Below are 25155 nucleotides of genomic sequence, written 5' to 3'. Positions count from 1 at the left end.
TGTTAACAACGGTTGGGGATCTTCTTTCTACTTAGCTCAGCATGAGGGTCGAAGGGTTAGTTGAGGGGGGTGACGGAGTGCAGGTAGGTTGTTCTGTGAAAGGGTTGTGAAACCCGTGGCGCAGGGGTTTTACACGAAGCCGCCCCTCCTCGCCCCTCCCTACTGAGAGCGCTCCGCGTGGCGTACAGCGACTTTCCGGTGAGCGCTTAATTAGCAGTTTAACATTAAGCGGACCGACAAGCCCACCGGAAAAAAAAACCGCCAGCATTTCCCCAGGCTGCCAGCTGTACAATTATTTCACAGGTACAAAAAGCCCTGGACCACTTGGCTCTTTAAGCAATTGGCGCCGAGCAAGAGCCAAGCGGTGACCTCCCATACTCCACACGCCCTCCCTTTTTATACCTTTCCCCCCATGCTCAACTGACCACGAATTATCCTTATCCTTTTGCTTTTTCCGATCCTACCACTTCCCCCTCCGTTGTCTGTGTGCGCACAATCATCAAACTTCCATTTCCATATTGTAGCTGAGGTCAATCTCCTAATCTGGGAAACTGAAAACTGAGACTATTTAACGGCAAATGACCGTATCCCAGGATATCAGGTCTCTGCGCCCCATGCCACCATCCCGGAAGAGGACGTTCGCCATTTCCGGGAAGCTGCGACCGGGTCCCGGAATTGGAACCTCAAATATTTACAAAGAGTTTGTTCACCATTTTCGGGACACTGGACCGTGTCGAGGGATACAGTGTTTGCCTGGGCCTCGCCAATTCCTTGGAAGAGGACGTTCACCAATTCCCCAGGATGTCATCTTTCTGCCGCCTATGCCACTACCCCGGAGAAGACGTCCGCCAATTCCGGGAAGCTGAGACTGGGTCCCAGAAACGGAGACCCAAATATTTAGAGACAGTCTGTTTGTCATTTCTGGGACACTGGACGGTGTCCAGGGAAACAATGATTGCCTGGGCCTTTCCAATTCCTTTGAAGAGGATTTTCACCAATTCCGGCAATCTCAGACCGCATACCGGGATAGACCTATAAATGCCCCCCTCCTCAATAAACTTCTTGCGGACAGCTGACTAACCAACCCCAGTCCCGCATTGTTGTTGCATTTAAAAGGGCAATAGACAGCTTGACTCTGGATCAAGAGAAGCACACAGACGCTGAGAAGGGCCAAGGACTGCATGGGTGAGGCGCAAGTGGATTTTGAGTAGTGGAGGGAGGTCTGGGCGGTAGAGGCGAGGCTAGGTAGGATGTTGATGCGTGCTGGATGCGATACCCAGCTGATTAAGTATAGCGCGATGTGATGACGACTGTTTCGGTCGCAAGGCTTGTTGGATCCAAATCAATGAGGCTTGGAAGGGCTTGGATGTACACATAAGGGGCGACCCTCTGAAGGGAGTTCGCGGCTGGCAAGGAAGCTGCTGGATGGTTGGACTATCCCAATGAGAGGAGGCGAAGTATGTACAAAAATAAATAAAAGCTACCAGCACCCTGGCTAACAGTGTCTGCATGGACCCCGGTCCTGTTTAGGAAGACGCAGCCGAGCTAGGAAATCAAGTGCAAGGTCTGAGGGGTGAGTGGTGAGCAAGCAAGCGAAAGGTAAATTACCCACCGAAAGACATCAGCGGCGATCCGGCATGGCCAAGCTAAGCGACCTGCCCGCCGAGGCAGTCCGGCTCATAGTCCAGTGCTTGTCCTCGCCACCCGCCAACCCACCCCCCAACACCAACAAGGCCCATCGCAGCTTCAGCCTCGACCACACCGAGATCGAACCGCTCCAAGCACTCCCGAGGCGGCATTGGCATGACTACCCCCCTCCGCCCCCAAACAGTCAGCCGCCATCTCTTCATCTGATTTCGATATGATACATTGAACCACTCTCACATTTGCAGAACTCCCAAAGAATCCCTTGTTGTCGCTCGCGCTGGTCAGCCCGACCTTTCGAGAGTGCGCCCAGGAGACGCTCTTCAGCAACGTGGCTTTTGACAACCCATGGGAGGCAAGTTTATTCCTTCGGACGCTTACTCGCCCCTCCGCAGAGGACGAGCTCCGGATGGCGGAGGAAAAGGACGAGGTCGAGAGCGCCCGCGCATTGGCAATCGGCCGTCGCCCGCGTCTGCACAGGTTAGCCGCACACGTTCGCTCGCTACAGTTCCTGTGGGGCGGGCCCTGCTCGATGGGCATGGGCGGCGGCTCGGTGTTCTGTGAGGTCCTGTACTGCTGCCCCCACCTAGAGAGCCTCGCGATCAGCGTATGCTTCTTGAGCCGATTCAAGGAGCCTATCATGGAAGCCCTCGCCAGCCGTCGAACCATCACAAAGTTTCTCCTCCTCCAGAACCCTGACCGAGACACCCCAGGCTGGCTGGCCGAAGACATCGTCGGGCGCTTGTTTTCCAGCTGGAAAGACCTCAAGATTCGGTCAACCACCCGGTCCTATTCAATGGCTTCCCCAACAGTCAGCTCATCAATTCTTCTATCAAATCTACGCCGTGTCCCGACGCAAGACAACTACATTACCTATCTCTATTCCCCAACCAAAGCTCCGTGCCCAACACCTTCCTCGCATCTTTCTGATCCCCTCTATAAAATTCGCCTCCAGCGGTCTAATGAGGATCCTATTTTTGGGAGGTTGTGGCTCTCATTCAACGGCACTCTGAAACTCGAGTCTTTTTCTAACTCCTCCATTTGCGTTGAAATAATGGAGGGGTAGCTTGTTGGGCCATTACTTCTGACCCCCTCTATTCATCCTTTATTCGGCCAAAGATTGTTGGCCGCTTATCCATAACCAGTCTATCAAACAAGATCCGCGCATTTTCACCGGTCACTGGCCCGGTGCGTTTGTTAGACGAGGTCATTCACCGTATCTCAGTGTGATGCCAATCTCCTTTGCCGTTGTGCCATAAAATAGAGGGAAAAATAAAGGAAAAAGTGACAGTTTTTGGTTACATAATTGTATAACTACATGATATGCAATAGTGGTCACGGGGCGGCGGAGCCGCCCTTAAACCCTAGTGTGACAAATGGATTACTACTCCCGCTGGGGAGGCAGGGAATCAGGTAAGATGGGCTGACACTGTGCTTTGAAACAAATTCTGATTAGGTTCCAGTTTGCCCACAATCGATCCGCCATAACTCCCCAAAACTCTCATGAATATGACTCCAGCTTACGTAGTTGCAGCTGTTTTACCTAGATATAGATACAAATGTTTGGTCTCATATTGCAATGTGGCGGCTCTTTCAATTCTCAAAATTCAAACAAAAAAAATAATCTGAATGCTATTCCTTTTTCCACAAAAAAAGCACAAGATTTGCTTATCTAAAAATACCTTTTGTTCAGTAGCTGCTTTCAGTTCTGATGTATATATCCATAAAAACCAAATTATCAGTGAGTTTGATTGGGGTCATGTAGGCAGGTCACGGCCAAAATTCATTCATACTTATGCTTATGAATCTATCAACTATGCAAAACATTTTACTACCCCTATTATTGGATTGCAAAATGAAATGAGTTTGACAAACTTAAGAAACATTCTTAGGAGCAGAAAATTTCAATGGATTGTTCAAATTATATTTATTTACTTTGAAAATTCAGTATAGAAGAGTTTGAACTGATACAATAAAGACAACCAAAGTAAAGATAATAAGAATCCCATCCAAGAAAAATTTAGGCAAGGAACAAAAAATTGGCCGGCCCAACGGATAGGTCCCTTCCATCGTGGTCTGAGTTGCCCTTTGGCATCTGAGTGTGGAATAGAAGGAGTACCGAGATTCCGAAGGACAGCATCGTCTTGCATCCGCAAGATCCGAAGTCTGGGGTGCTTTACTGAAGTTTTCGGAGAAAATTTCTTTTCAACTAATAACCTCAAGGAAATAATTTTGGCCTTCGTATTTATGTATAGGTCTTTCTTTGCTTCGCTGCGAAAATAACGTTGATAAGCTGGAGTTTTCGAAGCGCGCTCGTATGCCATAAGCAAACCTTTGAATTCACATGTGGATAAGAAGAAGGAGTTTAATTAGTAAGAGAAGCAAAAAAAAAAATCCACAATTACCACTACAAGTTGCTCACGGTATATTTTGGACGCTTCAGATTGAGCAGAATCCTCCATATTTGAAGCTTTTCCCTGAGGTCGTTTGTAGTTCTGGAAAAGTAGTAGATATTGGAAGGTTGATGGAATTCAATTTTCGGATTGGAGATTTGGGCTGAGATTAATTTGAAAGCTTGCTTACCTAGCAGTAGCTTCTGGGTGAGTTGGACAAGTTAGGGAGAGTACAATGCCTTGGGAGTTGGGCAGTGTTGATGAGGAAAGGACGGATCGATTTGGGGCCATACTTATATGATTCCAGTTACTGCTGAGTCTAGCTGCTGCTACTTCCTTTGTGCTGTATGCTGCTCCACAAAGGCATGTTCGATGCTGAGCAGGAGGCGGGCTGTAGCAGCTGAGCCCGGGCAAGACTGCCATCTGCGTGTACCCCAGTGAAAAGCTTCAGCAAGAAAGCTTTGGACTATGGCATAGTCTAGGACTCTAGCGTCGGATCTGGCTCCACAAGATTTTGACCAACCTGTGAAGCCATGATAACGCGCCATCCTGAGACCGCTTCTGCAGCTCACTTCAATTTTGCGGCCTTCTGCCTGAAGTGATTCCTGCTGGATGTCCATATCCCCATGTAAAAAAACTCCCTGAGTAAAAATTAGCTGCTGGGACCGAACTGATCAAAGTCCCGCCGAGGAGGGCCCGAAGCGCGACCTTCTCAGAGGGACTGTGTTAAGTTCGTGCTCGGACAGTCTTGTCCGAGCAGTTGGCGGACAGTTTTTGTCCAACGAGTTCAAATTCTGCACTCTGCTGGGTCCGGATTGCAAAACTTGTCGGGCAAGCCCTTTCCGACGACTTCTCGGACAAGCCGGTCCAACAGTTAGTCACTCCTTACGGATATCAAACAGCAAGAAAGATAAAAAAGAAGAGTTCTCAAGTCGCCAAAAAAAGGAACAAAAGCCCAGTATGCGGCCTTACGGGTGCTGTCGAGGTCGGGCAGTATCGAGTAAGACTTGTTAGAAGCCGCTCTCCTCGTGCCAATTGGCAAAGTAAATGAAGAGTCGGCTGAAATTTGAGGCAGCCTTCTTAGCCACGATCATCATGATAGCCAATATAGTGGGATAGGTCTGGGCTTCAAATATTTATGTGTTTGATTGTCAGGCGCTAATATTTTCTGCTAGCTAGATGCAAGGCAGCCGTTTTCCTCCTGATGATTCGACATTTCGTTCCTTGCCCTCTGTGGTTGCCAGCCTTGGAGCCAGCGTATACCTCTGAAGGGCACGGCATCCCTCTCTCTCTATGAGCCTAGAATTGGTTTGGCATTTCACAAGCAATTCACCAAACGAAGAAGTGTGCAGCCCGCGGAGGATGACGTCACTCATTGTGATCAGATAATAATTCTGTGTGCGCGATCGCAGATGGAGAGTGAAAAAAGAAGGCTGTGCAGTAAATAGGTACCAGCCTCTGCCACTCAGCCTGCCCCATAGAGCCCCTTGGTAATTAATATAAGCCGCCCACTACAAAGTCTACTTGCTCGTCATTATCTCATCCAACCTCATCCACCAATCTCCCAAGAGCTCATCGAAGCCGAACCCGCGTAAGTGAATTAAGTGGTCATAGTTGTACGCTTCTTTGTTTCCAAAGCCATTAAAATCGACTGCCGCTTCGTCCCATACGAACTTAAAATACTCAAGCCGAGCTTCACAGATATACTATCACCAAATGGAGGCCACTTTTCATGATTCGAAGGCCGATCAAAAGGGCCATGATATCAGTGGGCGAGAGATAGAAGAAAAAGATGCTCGGCGGATCGCAGAGAACGAAGATCGAAAAATGCATGGCGAGAAGACCGTAGGCGGAAGTGCGGGCCGTGCACAAGTGGCCGATAAAGATCCCAAAGGTATGTGGTTTGATCTGATGTGTGTTAAGGTGAGGAAGTGCTCGCTCAGTGCTAATTTACTCTTCTTCTTTTGTTCAATTCTCACTTATAGCCCATGACGTTAAAGTCGGTGGCCAAGGTGACCATCTACCAAACGAAAAACCAATCATCTGAAAACTAGGAGCTGTTCTTTGTCGGGAAGCAGGAGTCCCCTCTAAAGAAAAAAATGCAGTTTCCATGAGACGCCTCTCAATGTGATTTTTTTTTCTTCATGTGGCTTGAGCATCAATGTAAACGATTGCACGCTTGACTGTACAAACTTTGAGCGTTGCCTTCGATTATTTTCCTCCTACTTTGCTCCCAAACCGGTTGTCCAACTAGTGGGTCAATTCATTCTAATTCGCTCTTGGAAGACTCGAGTCGCTTCCCTCTTGTAGTCTTTGTCTAAAAAGTTTCATGGTCAAATTTTCCAACCAGGTCTACAATGTTAGACGGTTTGATAATTGCATTAATTCATAGCCGTTTGCAGTTGCATTTTTTTGACTTGCAATTTGCAAAGAAGCCTCTTGCGCATTTTGTAACAAAGTCTAGTAGTTGGTAGAACTAGGCAGGATTAATTATTCACATTGTGATATTTTCTGGCAGCTGCTACTGTCTGTGAGTTCAGAGATGAAACTTGAGGACTTCAAATAACCTAACTGACTTGATTTAGAAGTGCTACCTAGACAAGTCTGTAAAAGTAAAAGCCAGTTTGCGGGATGGATGGGTAGAAGTGGCCCCAAATCCTCTCCGCACTTAAAGGGCAATCCAACAGTAGAGTAGTAATATCAACTGTGGGCAGTTACATTACAGATAAAGGTAACATAACAGTAACGTAACATTTTTTGGCGGTTACAGTTACTGTTACTCATAATGGCGGTGTGTTACGTTATCATGTGAATTTAAGAGCCTCTTTTTTGGGCTAGTTACGTCATTGGAGGACGCGGAGCCAACGGTGGGCCGCTACAGTTAAGCATAACTGTAAAGTATCGTGAAGTATTGAAAAATAAGATACAATGCAGGAAATTTTGATTATTGAGCGTTTAAAATAAGTTAACTATAACACTCACGGGTGCAAAAATACGCAAAAATACCCTAAATAACAGCAAATATTGGCCATTTTTCACAGATACAGCCAAAAACGTATTGTAATTTATCGTAAAGTATCAAAAATTGGATATTTTTTTGATAAAATTAACACATTTTTCTTAAAAATAACGGTCAATACTTTACGCATTTAGGCCCAAATATTGTAACGTAACACATTGGCCGACCGTTGGCGGAGCGCTAGATAACAAGTCAAATTTGGGCTAAAAACAGTAGTTTTGGTTTGCCTGGAAAACACCAGTGATGGCCCCAAAAAATGAGGTCTGTTACATTAGTTGCAAGGCTACAAATAATCTGTTACTAGAGGACTTCCCTTCAATCTCAAAAGCCAGATTTTCTCACATTTTGGAGGGAAATCTAGGCAGATCTGGGATTTGGGAGGATTGAGCCCAGATTTCCCTGCAAAGTCTGGAAAAAGCTGAGCTCCCAGATTGACAGGAAGTCCTCCACTAATAATGTAACGGGCCGCAGCGTGTAAGACAGTTAATGGCACGTGCATGCCTGTCATGATTTGTGACAGGACTGTGTAACCCGTACTGTAATCATGAAAGAGATTTGCGCAGGGTGTATGCAAAACACAAAAATTCCGCGGGGGGCATGTTTTGAGTCATACATGCATGGTTTCCCCTTTTTTGCACCTTAGTGTTTTTCTAGGAGCCTGAGGATGATCCTGCAGGGTAGTATATTTGACGTTGGGACTTGGTGTTGTGGCTCTTAACCGCGCAATTTGACACCGCGAAGTACGCCAAGTGGTTGCAGTTTTTGCAGTGGAATACTTCGGTATCAATCATATACGCGCATGTTCTAGCGTTGACGTACAAGTTGCCGCAAGCGATTCTACGGTTATGAGGAGTGGCTGGTGTGAGAACATGACTTTGGCCTGCTGCAAGACACTTGCCGCATAACTCGTCTGACATTGCTCTATCAACAGTAAATGCCAATGAAATCAACATGATACAGATGAGTCCCCTGCGCACAAGGGCAATGAAACTCCCCATGATTGGTGGAAGTTGTTTCAAGAGGGGTGGTGTTGACAATGGGACTTGATCTCTGGGCCAGCAGCAGCCGATGATGCAACGCAGATGGACCTCGAGGTGTGAGTTGTTAACAATTGTGCCAATGAGGTGTATTAATTCACTGATATTTATGGCTTTTAAAGCCCAGGTTTGAGGCCCAGAAAGGTTTCCTGCCCTATTCAAAATTGGCCCGGGTGGATGGAAACTTGTATTCTTTCCCCTAAGGCTGTAAGCTATTTGCCACCACCACAAAATGGACACCAAGTAGTCAGGGAATAGCCACAATGTAGGCAGTGGTTGACTCCACTTCTACTACATCCCCAAGCAATAAAATCAGCTTCATTTATCACACAAACTATGCATCAATTCATGCATGCCTGAAATTCAAAAATACAGAGGTACAAAGAAAATTATTTTTCAGCCTCAAAAGACCAAGAGACAGTAGTGATAGAAAAGAAACTGGTTGACCAAAAGGGGGGGAAATAAGAAATGGAGGTTAAGGCGGTTTGACCACCACCCTGGAGGGGCTCAATCATGGTGTTCAAAATTGCACATCAACTCATAAAACCATCAAGAGAATACAAGCATGGAGATGCCAGGGTGGCAGGCCACAAAACTTGAAAACACAGCTCCTAGCCAAAACAAAATTTCATGTTGTTATGCAATTGTTTGAATATGGGATTTTGAACCCCGCAAATGGTGGATATGGCCTTTGCATTTCTTACCCACTGATATGTGCACTGTTCAATTTTTACGTTCTCTTAATATATCAAAAAAATGGGCTTTCTTAGGCCCCCAATGCCCATCAACTTCTTGTAGGCTTCTCAGGGCATCTATCAAATATAATAAAAGAAGCTGCCTGGGTGTGCAGCAACTTTGGTAGGCCTAATCTCGCACAAGAACCAGAGCTCCAACAACACATTCGCTGGGCCAGATCATGGCCACTTGAACTCTGCATTTGCCATACTGATGCCAGACAAACCCATCAGCAGGACTGTTGAAAAAAGGCCTCAGCAGTATCAAAGAAACATGTGATCATGAGTTTTTATCCAACGATCTATCAAAGTAACAGAGAGACTGTTGGCAAATATGTTGAAAGCCTCATACAGAGTCATCTACCATGAGGAACAGCAGCTTGCTTGTTGTCTGAAAAAGGTGCTGTTTCGAATCATTACACACTAGGTAGGGCTCTTCCTCCATGTTCAAAAAAAGACAGGCAAGGAGACGAGCCTCCCAAAAAAGACTGGTGATATTCGACGACAGTAGAAGATCATGTAGTTCAGAGCACGAAGGAGGAAGATAGGAACAACGAAAAACAAGGATCACATGGCTATATACAACACATCGACGCACAACACAAACACAACATCAGATGAGTACGACTACCGGAAAATAAAAATGGAGGAAAAAGTCCGAAATCGAAGATACAAAAAGACAAAGACGGAGAAGAAGGTAGTATGAGTAGTAGTAGCAGGAATACACACATATAGACTACAAGACTACAATAATTATCGCTGTAAAGAGGCTAATAATTAAGAGAAAAGTGTACGGTAAACGGATAATAATAATGCGAAGCCCTATCGTGGGGTAACAGAGATGGAAGGGAAAGGGGTGCTAAGACTATATAATGACGATAGATCTGATAGGTAACGATATTTTAGGTGAGTAAAGCTGCTCTCTATGGACATCTGGTTCTTACTGCGACAAAAATTGTTTTTCTTCTGGGAGATCCCAAAGGATTGGAAAAGAGAAAGGAAGAAGATGCAGAGATAGAGCGCGCCGATCGTCCGTGATGGCGGAAAAGAAAGCCGCTCCGAAATGTCCTTATCACCGACCTCCCCCAAAACGGCGGTCTTCTGGGCCGAAAAGCGGGCTCCTAGTTGTAGATGGCCAACGGAGGGATCCGGTCTTTTTGAAACAAGAACTATTGGCGATGGCCATAAACACAAAACCAAGTTAATTTAAAAAACCCCATAAGATCAATAGGGGGAGAAGACGTGACTTACGTTATTGTTCAGGTCCTCGTTTTCCATAAACCGGGTCGGAAACAAAACTATCCAAAAAAAAAAAGGAAGATCATCTATCAGAGAAGACCACCAAGAGAAAGAGAGAGAGAGAGTGGCGGACCCAAATGGCCCTGGACCTCGGTCAACATCTCCTCCATCTGGTCGCGTTCAGCGGCAGTGAAGCCAGCGCGCTCGTCGAAAGCCTTCTTACTTTCGGCGGATTTGCTGGTGCTTCCGAGCGATTTCTTGCGAGTGGTAGACGAGCCGGCCTTCGAGATCGTCCCGCCGGAGGAGGCCAGCCCTGCAGCCCCGGAGGAGGGCTCCTTGGAATGGGCCGTGTGGACGCTGCTGTTGAGGTGCTCGCTCTCGCCCGCCGTCGTCGTCGCTGCTCGGCCATGGCCCTCGCCTACTACCCGCACCCCGCCGCCCAGCGTCCCCCCACTGGCCACACTCATCCCGCGCGCGCGCGAAGAAGACTGTTTGGCCTCCTTGCCTGTCGGCTGATTGGACTGACCTTGCGAGCCATTCAACAGCGTCGCGGGCTGCGAGGGCTCGCCGCCCTTATTGGCCGTCCCTTCCCCTCCCGCCGCGGCACCATTATTGGCCACGTTCAAGTTATCCTCCTCGCCGTTTCCGCCACAACTGTTCCAGCTGGCGGGGCGGGCGGGCTCCCTCAACGGCTTCCCGTGCCGACTCTCCCACGCCGCGAACTCCTTGTATCCCTGCCAGGTCGTCACCTTGTCATCCGGCACACACTTGAACACCGTCCGGAAGATCTGCGTGTTTCGACTCGCAATCGCCGTCCACACCGAATCGTAGAATCGGTCGTCAATCGGATCTTCGAACCCATTCGGATCCACCTCGATCGACGGCGTCGAGACCACGAACTGGGACTTCTTCGGATTCAGCGTTCGATTCCGTCGGATGTTGGGCTCTGCATTCAAGAATTCATGTTGTGGTAGACCCGTCGCTTTGGGTTGGGATTGGGTGGGTGTCGCGGAGCGAAGATTGGCGTTGGACTCCTCGGTTGGCGATCGAGAGCGAGCCTTGCCGTTACCGTTGGGAGGGGTCTCTTTCTCGCGCAAGTAGTCAGGCTGCACGATGACTGGGGGCCGACCCGTCGAGGTTTTCCCACTAGATGCAGCTAGGGGCTCACCGCTAGAAGCATTCACCGGGCGGTCGATTTCTTCTAATGTGGCCACTAGTCGCGAAGTCGGTTCAGCCTCGCCACGCTTGGACTGGTCCTTACCCTTGGCCACCTGTGGATTTTCGCGCGTTTGCTTTAAAAGCCGATCATGAACTGAGATGTTCAATCCTGGATCGCCACCCTTGTTAATATCGTTGGAGTGAGGGTCCAACTTGTCTTTGACACTTTGCCCCATCGACTTGATTCCGTTCACAAATCTGGCGCCAGGTGGGATGAGCTGGGTGATTCCCTCACGCGAGGTAGCTCGCTCTCGTTCTTCTCGATCCGGATCCCAAGCTTGAGAAGCCAAGGAGGTCGACGAAGATTTGTGGTCAACCTTAGGTGTCATCAGAGCCTCGGCCTGGTGTTGGGCATGCTCCTCTTGGGCTTTGACCTGATGATCAATCAAGTCCATATTTGCGTCTTCAGCATCCATCGCATCAACATCGATCCCAAGGTGTTCCCGCATCAGACGGACGCGCATGGTGTGCGCAAATCTCCCGACTTTGTAAGGCTTCCCGGCCATCTTACTATCGATCATGTCGGTGTCTCTGATCACGCATGCCAACTCCGAATCCCGATCGCCTCTTTGCGATCGCTCGTTGATATTAGCCGATCCTATGATCACACACCGGTCATCGACGATCATCGCCTTGGCATGGATGTAGACTCCCTCGGTAGTCAATTGGCCGTTCTTCAGCTTTCCCCATCCACGAAGACTAAAGAAATTGATGTAATCGTTGGGGTTGATTCCTTCAGCACGTAGACGACCAAAGATAGACGTTTCTCCTCGACAGATCGACTTGTTTTGACAATCAACAATCAGACGGACAGAGCCTGCGGCATCTTCATTCAACGGAGAAGGATAGCCAGGCATGGTTGGGATGATGATGACTGCCTTCCAAGGAGTTCCTTCCTCATGGGCTTGTATGATTCGGTTAACTAGGGCGTCCCCGATCTTGTTAGTGATGACCGTTCCCTCGACAATGCAGGATGTGATAAAGAACTGATTTTCGATGTAAACAAAATGTTCACTGCATTGGATCGCCTTGACATAAGCGCTTTGGATCGAATGTTCGACTTTGTTAGGGGTCCCAATTGACCATGGCCCACACGATCTACAGATCTGAGCTTCGCAAGTCCCGATGATTCGACGCTCTGAAAGCTCCATCGGTGTAAAGTCCGATGGCGGGATGAGGAAAGGCATCAGACGAGTATGGTTCTTGGTACGCAAAAGATAATTCCATCGCTGAACAAAATGCCGGCACAAGTCACGCGCAGGCTGGCCAACCAGCTGTAGTCCGATATCATGCCTAGGAAGTGTGTTTAAATAAAATAACGTTCAATTGATGCAAGGATGAATTGAATAATCGATTTCACATACCAGGGTTGTCGGGGTACTCGGTCACGGTCATACATATCTTCTTCAGGTTTACTTAGATTAAAGAAATCAGAAACGCGCTGGTTGCTGTAATCTTTACCAGGCCAGATCTGGCCATCCGCAGCTTCAGCGGATTGAGGATGGACAGATTCGATAAAGTCCAAGCCACCTGTAGCGTCGTCAATGAGGGCATGTCCAGGCGTATCCCAGCGCCCAAAACACAGATCGAGTCCGCCCATGAACGCGATCGTTTCATCAATCACACACAGCTTTTCGTGGTGAGACCACAGAAGGTTTCCAGTCCCCGTGTGCGAAGGAGATCGTTGCATGTGAATATTAGGTGATAATGATAAAAGTCGGGATTTGGTGTAGCCTGATTCGACGGGCGTGAAGCCATTAGATACTTCTTTGTAAACGATCACAAAGATCTGAACTCCTTCGTTCGCCTTGCGCTCGAGCAGTTTATCCAGTCGCCATTTTTGGTTTTGTGCCGGCGGTCTTCTCAAGTAGAGTTCTGGCGACTTTAACGCGTGCATAGCGGAGGGAGAGGAAGAGAAATGTGGGTCATTCACACGTGAAACCTCTCTTCAAGACGAATTTGAGTGGATCACTCACTAGCCACCAGTCATGGATGTAGATCCGCTCCTTTGCCAGTAGGATCGCTTTGCTGAGATTCCAAAAATAGTCTCTACCATCGATCAGCCACTGCGCAGAGACGTTCATCCTGATAGGCGCATAACTATCGAATCGGTTCTTTCCGTGCCAAATGGACCTAGCCACCATACGTTCGATCGAGGCGATAAATTGATCCATCTGTCTCTCATTCTTGGCAATCAGCTTGACCTCGCGCTCCGAGTTGGTGATGTAAAAGACGTGTGATGATGCGTGTTGGACTTGACGAGAGTCGGCGGCTAGTTCAGCAGTCACGCCCTCGTCAGGATCGCCACTGCCTGAGGGATTGCCTTGGGCAGACTGATTGGGATCTACTTCATTTTCAAAGTTGAGTGCTGGTGCGTGTTGCTCCTTTGATGCATCATGCCAATCGAGGAGATGGATACCTTGCTTGAGGAGACGGGTGGGCCGCTTCAGTTGAAACTCGTCATCTACCAAGAAGATGTCATAGATTTCGGTCTGATCTGGCTCATCGACTGAGATCAGGTAAGATTCCCGAACGATAAACCACTTGGGTTCGCGGCGACCTTTGAATTTGAATGGATGGAAACCGGCTCGCTGGCGCCTGGAAAATGCGCCGTTGGACATGATTCTGAGGTATCCCTGTTTGCCTTGGAACCCGCCTCGATTGGCCAAGGCTAGAGAAAGCGCGGAGATCTCGAGAAATTTGCAGAGTCGATTTGCTTCCGGAACGAACATCTATCACGGAAGAAGAATGGGTTCAGCACTAATTTTGGCAAATGGAAAACGTCTTGTTCGAGGGCAGACGAACGGTAGCCTTGGTGAGCTTGATGAGATACTCCTGCAGGCCGGCTCGTTGGAGTCGAGCGAACTCTGCCTTGCCTTCAGCCTTGCCTTCGCGCTTAAGTAAGTTGTAGTACGGCAAAGAAGTCCTAGGGAAGTTGGGTAAGGTGACATCGTTGGAATTCCGAGAGACGATGTTGGATGCTTTATACGCGGCGTGAAGATTGACAAAGTCGCGTAGTTCACGATAAATGACCCACTGTCGCCAAAGAAAGAAAAAAGGAGAGAGTGAATAAATCAGGACGGCAGATGTAAGATGATCGGAGACACTGACGTTGAGTAAGCCATCTCCATATTCCAGCTCAATCTTGAAGACGGCGTGAGTTGCATGGAATGGATGGATGCTGTCACTGATTTTTAGTTTGAGATAGTTCATGAGGATCGGGATTCGATGCTGGCCATGTTCATCTCTGTCCATGGCCATTTTGAGCATAATTCTACACACACAAAGACAGCATTCAGAAAGAAGTGATAGCTCAGTAAATGATGAGGAGGCACGCTACGCACATTGCTAGTGATCCACTGGAGAGTTGGGCAGTAAGTGCGGGCCCACTGAGGGTTTTCTTGTCTTTGGATTTGATTCGGATGAGTTGGTTGATAGCGGTGGCAGCGCGGCCGGAGCTGTCGCGAACGACGGGGCTCAATCCGACAGACGAGCCACGGACCAGCTTGGCCTTGACAGCGCCCCAGCGTTTGGAGGCCGAGGCGGGCGCGGAGTTGGGGCCCTCTGGGGGGTCGAGTTGGTTGGTGGTGGTGATGATCCTGCTGGTCTGGGGGTGTTCTATTTCTTCGGTGACCTGGCTGTTGCTTCCGGGCGCATGAGTGGTGGTGTGTGTGGGTGTTGCGGGTGGTTCGGTGGTGGTGTTTGGGGTGATCGAGGGGTGGTTGGGTTGTGTTTGGCTGGTGGTGGTGGTAGTTCTCGATTGGGCTGGGCGAGTGAGCGAGGAGGGTGACATCTGGTGGTCGGACTGTATTGTAAAGAAAGCGGGAAAGAAGAGAATTAAAATTGTTTAAATAAGTAAAAAGAGGAAGAAGACGAAGAAGAAGTGGAAGGAGAGAAGACGGACACTTGAAGATGCCCAACGGAACTTAAAAAATCTCCACAGCGCAGCCCCCCACTCTGAGAGAAGAGAATCGTCCACTCCACGCCATGCAGAGACAACAACCCATCATGCAGAAGAAGTTCAAAAACCAGCGTCCCTTACCGAGGCCGTGTAAAATATGTATTTAATACAAGAGGCCGGCATGGCTCATGGCTCATGGCTGAAGCCTCAGAGGGGAAGCTCAAGTGCTGTGAAGAGCATTTCCCTCCTCCCATCAACTGACGTCCCAGTATCAGTTACATCTATCCAGCACAGTCCACTCAAAACAATCTGCCGTCCTTCTCCTTGGGGGATAAGCCACCCAACAGAAGGTACACGCTCAAGAGAAAACGGTCAATGGACTACCTTGATAAGGAAAGCTTTCTTGGCTTGGTATTTATGTACAACAAACGACGAGAACGTGCAGGTATGTAAAGAAAGAAAGAGAGAGAAAGGATGATGTATAGGCTAAGACAATTCGTCCTCATTCGCGCCGATCAGCCATCCGACGCCAGACGTGAACTTGTTACTGAGCGCGGCCGTCAACCGATCCGTGCCAACAGCGACGCCAAAGCCGGCGGTCTGCTGGTCTTGATCGGGCTGGAGGAGGCCTTCGAGGGCGCCGCTGAAGTCGCGTTGCGGGTGTGGATCAGGACTGGCCGGGCGAGCAGGCGGACGAGCAGAGGACGAGTGAGCGGCGCCCATCGAGGTCGACAGCGCCATCCGAGGCGGACTAGAGTCGGTCACCACCGATCGGAACCCGCCCAGAGGGGGCAAGGTTTTGCTCTTGAAGGGGAACAGCGAGGCGGCCCGTTCGAGCGTCCGACTGGCCAGCTCTGTCCCCGCCAACAGACCCAGGTGAGTCCCTCCTCCCGAAATCACGTTCGAGTCGCTCAACGATTTCTCGAGCTCCGTCGAGTTCCACATCGAGCCCGCCCGGGGCACCGAGTCCGACCTCGTGCTTCTCTCCACTCCGTTCCTCTCCTCACACGCCTCCCTGGCCTCCGCTTCTTTGCATTCCACCAGCAGCCGCGGGATCTCTTCGGGTGGACAGATGATGATCGCATGGGCCATGAACTTGGTCTTGAAGCCGTGCAGACTCGCGTGGTTGGCCCCATAGCCTCCGTATCTGCTGATCCCCTCACACGTCTTCCAGACCACTTCCGAGGCCTCCTCCACTCTGGATGATAACCCTGCGCGGTCGTCTTGTCTCAAGCGCTTCTTCAGGCGTTCAAGTATCCCAAGCATCCGCTCACATGTCTCAGTCCCAACCGACAGATTTCCCTCCCCGATCGCAGATCGAACTACCATCGACAACGCTTTGATCTGAACAAGTGAATCTTCGCCATAACCCAGCTTGTTGACCAAGTCGATGATCATGTCTTGATGCTCATACGCCGTACGGTTAACTTCGAGTACTTTCGCAATAAGATCCAATTTGTTGGGTTTCAACCGAAACTCGATGGGTGTCATGAGAACCCCTGCTTGCGATTCAATCTTGAATGAGGCCAACCGACTGGTTGCTTCGATAAAGTCTCGCTCCTTTTTGATGTTTGAAGTTTGAGGCACAACAGTAAGACTGGTATAAAGCACCATTTGTTAATTCACACTTTGTTCTGAAGATGTATTGTGCGTACAGTGCTTCAGATATCTGACGTACCAATCATAAGCCATCTTCATTTCCTTTGTGTGTAAGTTGCCTGATTCGGCATTGTCGTAAAACTCGCGCGATGCAGCGATGACAAGCTCTTCCTGAGTTGAGGCCTCTAGTAAAGGACCATCGGAGGTCGAAGAAAACAAGGACTTGGCAAGCTTGAACTCTGATTAAAAAAACGCGCAGAACAGATCATTAGAATTTTGCTGATATCTTGAGCCCACAGAGACTAAAAGAACGGAGGGAAGAGCTTACTTCCGGAAGTCAGTAAGCCAGAGAAAAAAAGCTTGGGGATTTCTTGTTTGTCCAACAAATCCAGTGCGCGGCCGGGCTGGGATAACTCGATCATAGCTTCCAGCAGCACTTCCCACTCTTCCTCGCTCTCCATCTCGATCCCACCCTCTTGTCGAGCAATCCTGGTCGCCAGTTTCTGCTGGGCGGTTTTATTTCCATGGAACCTGAGCACGAGATCGGCAAGTCTGAGAGGCACGTTCCAACGAGCTAGAACCTCTGCAGTCGTTAGATGTTCGTCCAGGCCATCTAAAATGGATGACAGTCGTCCCGTATCAAGCAGTCGCAACGCATCGTAGACAGAAGTGGCCCCCCCTGAGCTCCATGTTGTCGAGCCTGTGCTGCTAGTCGTGAAAAGCCCATGCAAGTAGTCTGCCGAATTGAACTCGTCAGAGGAGGGGATGTTATCGGGAAAGGCAGGCATGCATTCAAACATCCGCCCCATACATTCCCATTCATTAACGGACGAGCTTGTGTACAGACAGGCGACGAGGATCCGGGCGAGGTCTTCGTTGCTTTTGATCGGCCGCTCAGGGAGCTTGTTCGTGGGTGAACTGGCTTTGATGAGGGCTTCAAGCATCGGCAAATGATTAGCCTGGTTGAGGGCCCACGTCCGAAGTGAGTCCGGAATCGTAGATTCAGCTCCGGGGATCGAAGCTCTTGCTCTTCGGCTTTCGAGTACCCCGAGGTACGGTAAAACCAATCGATGGATGTCCTTGATCAAACTGGAAGGGCATGATCCAGCGAGGTAGGCTTTGACTATTTCATCGGGAGACTTGGCCGACCATTCCTCCAGGGTCCAATCATACTCACCTGATGAGTACGGGGCATCATAGAGGAGCTTGGCTAGCAGACTTAAATCTTCAGCAAGCGATTCGAGGCCAGGTACTCCTGAGGCCGCACCATGCTGGATGATTTCGATGGCAGCGTCGATACAGCCGGTGAAATGATCAATAGCCTTGACACGTAACAAATACCAGTCGGTTAATTGCTGCTCAGCTAGTTCACTCGAGAGAGATCGTTGCTGGGTAGGATTAAAAATCGAGGTGATGACGTCTTTGGAGGATATGGATGACTTGGGTTTGGGGATAGGCCGGGGCAGGAGAGCAATGAGGTCTTGTCCATAGTCCAGATCACCCGGTCGTGCGTGCAATGGAATCGAATCAAATAGGGTAATTGAATCTAGGCTTAGATGGTGGGTGTCGAGCAGTCTTTTCAATCGATCCAGCTGGAGTTGAGACGCAAAGAGCAATGCCAGTTCATCTAGATCTGATTGAAGGAATGAAATAAAGGGAGGATTTGAGTCTGGTTGATCGACAGCCTCGCCCAGATCTTCGATTGGATCAAGCTCGAGGTCCCCCCAATCAGCGGTCTCCTCCACTTCATCTTCCACGGCTTCATTTTTATCGTGTTGATTGTCTTCATCCGCTTGTTCGGCCTGATAAATCTGATTGTAGACCTCCCATTTTGATGACGCCTGCACTGAAAACCATTTCGCCGAACAAGCTTCAGCAATTTCCGGGTTTTGTTTGATTAGCTGCTCGACTCTATCAATCTTCGTTGCGTCCTCAGGCTCTTCTACGGGTTCGCCGAGGGCTTGCTTGAGTGAAAAATCGAGGTGAGCAGACGAAAGTTGATCGAGCCAAAGGTCTGTCGATTCGGCTAGGATCTTGATCAGCTTATGTTCTTGAGGGTACGAATAAGTTGATTTGGATGTTGATGGCAGTGAGGGGGTAGGTCTGTTGAGGTAGTTGACTATCAGCCGAGCCACCCAGGTAGGATCTGTTCCGAGCACGGTTTCGAGTGAGGCTAGGCTGATGGGGCCTTGTTCGGCCGATGCTAGGTGGTGGGCGAGGATGTGTTTGTGGATGAATGCTGGCTCGATGTCGAGTGAGTTTGCTAGTCGTTCTGCGCTTGGCCAGTCCTGTCGGCTGATGGCTGCCTCGAGGGAATCCATGACGGTGTCCTGCGGCGGTGGTGCAGTGCTGTGAAGTCCAAGTGGGCGATCGCTGGAGCAGACAACCAGCTGTCACTGACTGTTCACAGCCAACACCCATGCTGTCACAGATTGCGCACATCTTCGCAGAGACTGAGAGCAATTGGCAATTGCTATCGGCAGGTGGTGAAAAAACTCAGCAACTTGAGTCTTGGTGCATTCTCTCATTCTTTCTCGTTCCCTCCGGTATCATCAGTTGAGGCAACAGCGAGAGATGGATCCAGTTGGGCATATCCACAACAAATCACCGATCAATTTTTTCTCACAAAGTCATCAAGTCAAGGAGACCAGTGGTCAAATGGGTGTTACAATTTACTTGACACCAGACAACCCAAGAAAACTATCAACATCGAGAAAATGATTCTGCAACAGTATACGAGAGAAAAATGTATTTCCATGAAGGAAACTGCTTTGCTATTCAACCATTCACGGCGATCGACACTCTTGAGACCGGTGAATGTGGTTATTCACCACTTTCCCAGTCAGCAGTGCGGTCCTCCGATAGGATGATCAGTGCTAACCGAGAGCGGAGAGCAAGATAACAGATCGAGACGAGCCAACGAAGGAGAAAAATATAGTCTACATACAACACTGCTCGATGTTTACCATCAATCAGTCATTCAAGCACGAGGAATTCGCATCTCGGCCACCAATCAGAGCTTTCCCATAGATATCGTAACACACTTGTTACCCTTACTCGGGGTCGGAATGAGGCTGGGGCTTGCGATCGATCGCATAGCCGGAACACGACAGATATCGGTCGATTTGCGGGATTTCGGAGACGATCGATGACTATGAGGTTCTTGCTGGAGCCTCTGGGGAGCGAAGTAATCGTGTATCGGACACAGTGATTGTGAAGCCCGTGTATGTTGAACCGCTGGAGATTGGGGGTATGCGGTACTCCGGAGACAGTCGATGGCAGGCAAGGTTGTTGCTGGAGCCCTGTCCATGAATTATGAAGCGGTCGGGGAGCCGGCAGCGAGTCCAAAGCACAACATCGAGGCAATTCTTGCGCCGGGTCATCCTCTCCTGTTTGTTTGGCGAGGGAGCCTTCGGAATATCGAGTGCCATGAACTGAGGAAACCTTTGGGATATCTTCCCAATCAACTGCTCAGAAATCTTGACTGAGTGCAACAAGCGCAGAGTGCCCGAGTGCGAGCAGAAAGGCCACCTGACTCAAACATGAGCAGCAATCGAGATCTCATCGGCAGGATCCTAATCCCCCGGATCAAAAGTTGATGGTTTTGAATACGCCCGGGGCAAGGGGAAGGATGAAGGGGGCCTGAGAGCGAATAGAATCATCAGTGAGAAGAGTTGATCCTGTACTGGTCAGTCTGATATGGGACAGTGAGATCGAGTACCTTTAAGTTTAAGGTCAGTTCGGTGGGTCGTCCTGTCTGGGAATTTCCGAAGTGGCCAGAAATGAACGATGGAATGTGGATTGATATACTTGTTCGGGACTGGCTCAGCCAACAGATTGGTGCAAAAAGTAGACGAAGGGAGTATCTCGCATGTCAAGCCGAACTAGGGATGCTCAAGAAAATTTAAAATTACGTTAGCGCGTCCTAGTAAGAGCAGGACTTCCTGCTGATAAGAGAGGAGAAAGGTTAGAGCTCACATGTGTCACCCGACGCGCCGAACGCCCGGCAACAACAAAATAATGAGTCTTTGAGTGTGTTTGTTGGGTATTGCGAAGAGGAGTCATCAGGTGACATCGGGAGTGCATCGCAGATATAATCTGCTCGCCCAGCCCTGGGATAGAAAGCAAATCGAATCGCGAGATGGCCGAGAGGAAAAAGCATCCAACTCGAACAGGATATTTACCCTTCCATCCCATGAATGAGGATTGAACCCCGATCAGATACACCTGTCGCGACTTTATGAAATGGATATATAATCCAGCATATCAAGTGCGATGATCCAAGTGAGAAACGTTCAAATGAGGATAGAACCCTGATCAGATACGCCTGTTGCGACTTTATGAAATGGATATATAATCCAGCATATCAAGTGCGATGATCCAAGTGAGAAACGTTGAAGTGCCAGGATGTACCCTGCTTGCACCGGATGAGAGATTGAAGCAAATCAATCTTGCATCATGCATCCTGTAATAGAAACGTAATAGATTTGAGCGATGACTCTTTGAGAAAGATACGACGACACTTGGCTGACTTGAGATTTTGGTTGGTCAGTCATGATGAATAGGCCATTAGTCCCGTTTGCGCGCCCATAAACTAATCTGGAAGAATAAGAATGAAACAGAATGCATCGTGCAAGAGTAAATGAAATGTGATGCTTGACGAGGACGTCATTTCAACGACTAAGGGCAACTGATAGCATGGTGCCATAATCTCCCAGCGCCATACCAACAGGTATCGAAAAGCCGTATTGAAGGAGTGATGGAAGAGTAATCACGTCTGCTCCGAACCATGATAGCGAGACGGCTTGATATACATCCAGCCCAAAATAAAACTCGTTGAATCGCTTCACGAAAGATCCGTCTACACTTGTTTCATCGGTGAATACGCGGTGGCTAAGGGCTATGCCCCAGTATGGAGGGAGCGACGTGGAGAGAACGATCAAAAGAGGGACCTGGATCCACAGGTGATATAAAAGGGAATGGAGGTCTGGGAAATCTGGCTTTTGAAGCCTCGAGTCGACTAGTCATTCCGACTATCAGGATTGACGGAGTGGGAAAAGTTAAGAGAATCTCGAGGATGAGAGCAAGCAGGAGAAGGCTATGTGAGTCTGGCTTCACCAGAAATATGAAGGGAATCGTTCTCGAACCGGAGGAAGTTGGGAGTAAGTTGGGTGGGGGACAGAACCGAATGGGCTGCCTGAGCCCTCCTTTTATAAGCCAAATCGACCGCGGAAACAATCTCCGTTCAGCAAGCACATCACTGACGCGACCAAGTAAAGCGCTGTACATCATGGACTGAGGTTCAAAACGAAGTAGACATTGTTTTTTTGTTTGTTGGATTCTACCATTGCTTAAACTTCTACTGAGCCAAACGATTCTTATTTTTCTCTCATTCCATAATCACTGCCACTACAAAGGAATCGTGATACCAACTACATATGTAACGGTGCTTGATTCCAACTACCTTTCGATAGTGCCAATCTATGTTCGCAGCGGTGGCTATTTATCATATCACCGATAAAATTCAGATTGTGAGACGATTTGTTCACTCCCGGGCACAATACAACACCCCAATGATTCTTGTCCACGATGCAGGAGACAGTTCGCCGTCATCAGGTTCACAAATCCCACGAATTTATACTCTCAGGGGGACGGATTGTTTCTTTCAACATGAGCCGATGTCACCTTATGTTGGCATCATGGTCTAGGCGGCATCAGTCGACCACCGGCCGCCCTGAACCTGTGGACAAAGCTCATAGTATGTATCTATCCTCTATGTACATTCTATAATCGAAGGTAAGCAATAATAGCCTCGGCCGACACCATTCTTTAGTTCAATATCTGTCTCTCAAGGTATAATTTCGACGGTGCTCAAATGTTCCATGGATGGACTATAGGAGGCAAGATTTCCGATCATAATCGCGTACATGCCTGGTTGTTTCTTGGCTGAAGGGAAAAGATACATTGGGGAGACGGTCGGGAGGCTGCACAGGACACATATTGTGTATTTATGTTGAAAGAAAAAACGGGAAGGATAAGGGAACCAAAGAAAATAAACTGGGGCAAACGCGTGTTGCATCTTGCGCACATTCGGGGTACACTCATCTAATAGTTCCCATGAGCAAAGAAAAGTAAATGTCACGAAACGTCAAAATAGCGCCAGCAACCAAGAAATCCTCACCCGGGCTCCGCTCGTTTGGCTGCGAGTATAAACCAAGCCTCTCTGGATAAGTATCTCGAAGGGTCTCTGTCTCACAGTATACCCGTCACCTCAGTGACAGAAGGGAGGGGCCGACTAAGAGCGAAATGGCTCTCCCCAGCAAGTTTTCACGGGACCTGGACTTGGAAAAATTAGCTTGAAGTGGAGAGACCAGGCATGCAAGTTGGGACATTCACACAGGGCTCACTTGCGATACATAGTATTAACTCAGTCAAGGTGTCGCGTTGGCTAGAAGGAACTCAGACCCATTTGGTAATGCCATATCTTCAGCGGCATTAAGAAGGGCTGTCTGTAACATGAATTGACAGAATCCGAGGCTTGCTGTGATCAAGCTAGTCAAAGAACGCCAACAAGCAGTAGAACATGTACAAACAAGAAAACAAACACCAAAAAGAAAGAAAAAGTACCAACGAGAAAAATGACACCACCAAGCAAAAAAACACCAAAAAGCAATATCACACCAAAAGGGAAAGGAACCCCAAGCGAATGAACACCAGCAGTTGTGAAGATAACCACAAATTATGCAACTAAGTCCCAAAAGCAAAATATGTAACCAAAAGAAAGATGATGAGTTCCCGATAGTAAAGGAAGGTAAAAACCGGGATATGTTTGTCAAGGAGCAGGTGATGAAATGTTGATTTAGGATTGGTAACTTTTTCATGTGCTTGTGTGAATATAAATATGCTGTTTCCTGATCCTTTGAGCGGTTGTTCTTTGTTGAGCACATTTCCAAGAAACTACCGGGGGTCCTACTCCGTGGCACGCGGGGTTCGTCGGGAATCTGGATAAGGCAGTTCTCCGCCCATCTTGCGGATTGCCTCTTGAACCATCTCAACGAATTCGTTTTCATTTATCCCATTTTTTTGCGCCCATGCCTTCCAGGTACCAATTCCCTTCAAGTAGTCATCTTCCTCTAGACGTAGAGGCGCGGTAACGTCTTGTCGATTTCGATAAATAAGTCCAATCAGCTTTTTTTGTAGCTTCAGGATTGCCTGGACTATGTATTTGGTTACCTCGGCAGCTCCTTTGTCAATGTGTTCATGGCTTTCCTTTGTCGCCGTCTTCCGGTTAACTTCGTCATTGTAATCATGGTTTTCCATTGTCCCCATTTCCCCGGAAACTTCGTCATGGTAGTAATGGTTTTCCGTTGTCCCTGTTTGCCGGTGGTTGTCCATTATCCACCTTAATTCTTCCGCCTCGTTCACCCTGACCTCCCATTCATCAACCCGGTCGAGGATCTCCTCTGTTTCTTCGCGGTCTTTATCTTGGACATCGCTTAGTTGCGCATCAATTTGATTGAGAATCTTGGTCATATCTTCTACTATTTGGAAACCTTCCGTGTTGGTGAGTGTCATAACTTCCTCGTTGGAATGATTATCGAATTCCTCCCTCAGTTCACGAAGAATCACGTTTTGCTCGCTGTCGGGATCACCTTCCGGCTTCACGGGTTCGGGTTTCTGGCGACTCGCGAAGTTTAGGATATCATGACTAATGCTAGCTGCTAAATGCAGAAACAGTTAATCAATAAGATGTTTGACTTTTCTAAAAGGAAAATTGGATATGCTATTATTTACATTGGTCCTTCAAGTCTGAATGTTTGATACCCTGCTGCCCATCTAGGTTAAATCCAGTGACTTTTCTAGGGCCTGACACACCCATCTGATGAAAGTTTCCGGGCGAGTGCCCACACCTTGAAGATGCTACCTCTTCCGTCTCTTCTGTTAGTACATACCAAAATATGAGGGATGAGCAAATCAGTCAGAGTGCAGAATCACGAACTCAATGCAAGCAAATCTCTTACTAAATGTATCCATGGGAGCACACTTTAAAAATTGAATGGCCCCTAGCATTTGGATAGCAGTGTAAAATACGCATTTCTTGGCGATGATGATCATGATCTCGTCTCCTTTGAGCTTGATATGAAAGGAAGTATGTATGTATCGGTCGAGCGATTTTGCTTGAAGCTGCTTGAATCTCAATTATTTTTCGGGACTAGAGAGTGGTGGGGATGCCCTGGTGTCTTGAGTGCCGAACTTGAGCGGGCTGGAAAGCGCTCTGGACATCTGTCTATTTATGTACACTACGGCTGGTATTGTTAAGACCGAAGTGAAACGTTTTCGGTTGGGAATGGCTCAGAAAATGCTTTGCGTG

General features: G+C 48.4%; 4 protein-coding genes across 4 annotated transcripts; 2 read left to right on the top strand and 2 right to left on the bottom strand.

The window, feature by feature from the left end:
* Nucleotides 1-1637: 1637 nt before the first annotated feature.
* On the top strand, nt 1638-2574 carry PtA15_3A629 (uncharacterized protein; the record flags this gene model as incomplete). Its single annotated transcript, XM_053167615.1, has 3 exons — nt 1638-1830; nt 1893-2418; nt 2505-2574. The coding sequence occupies 3 exons, from the start codon at nt 1638-1640 to the stop codon at nt 2572-2574; spliced, it is 789 nt and encodes a 262-aa protein (XP_053018815.1).
* Nucleotides 2575-5753: 3179 nt separating this feature from the next.
* Nucleotides 5754-6084, top strand: PtA15_3A628 (uncharacterized protein; the record flags this gene model as incomplete). Its single annotated transcript, XM_053167614.1, has 2 exons — nt 5754-5931; nt 6023-6084. 2 exons carry the CDS (start codon nt 5754-5756, stop codon nt 6082-6084), a joined length of 240 nt encoding a protein of 79 aa, XP_053018814.1.
* Nucleotides 6085-9948: 3864 nt separating this feature from the next.
* Nucleotides 9949-19105, bottom strand: PtA15_3A627 (uncharacterized protein; the record flags this gene model as incomplete). Its single annotated transcript, XM_053167613.1, has 13 exons — nt 9949-9996; nt 10079-10125; nt 10200-12577; nt 12649-13166; nt 13261-14016; nt 14090-14320; nt 14396-14558; nt 14629-14922; nt 15679-16039; nt 16086-16158; nt 16227-16782; nt 16864-17023; nt 17113-19105. The coding sequence occupies 13 exons, from the start codon at nt 19103-19105 to the stop codon at nt 9949-9951; spliced, it is 7578 nt and encodes a 2525-aa protein (XP_053018813.1).
* Nucleotides 19106-23753: 4648 nt separating this feature from the next.
* Nucleotides 23754-24359, bottom strand: PtA15_3A626 (uncharacterized protein; the record flags this gene model as incomplete). Its single annotated transcript, XM_053167612.1, has 1 exon — nt 23754-24359. The coding sequence occupies one exon, from the start codon at nt 24357-24359 to the stop codon at nt 23754-23756; it is 606 nt and encodes a 201-aa protein (XP_053018812.1).
* Between the last annotated feature and the right edge of the window lie 796 nt (nt 24360-25155).

The sequence above is a fragment of the Puccinia triticina genome, chromosome 3A (assembly GCF_026914185.1).
Source record: "Puccinia triticina chromosome 3A, complete sequence".
NCBI lineage: Eukaryota > Fungi > Basidiomycota > Pucciniomycetes > Pucciniales > Pucciniaceae > Puccinia > Puccinia triticina.
This window is presented reverse-complemented; position numbering and strand designations above follow the sequence as displayed.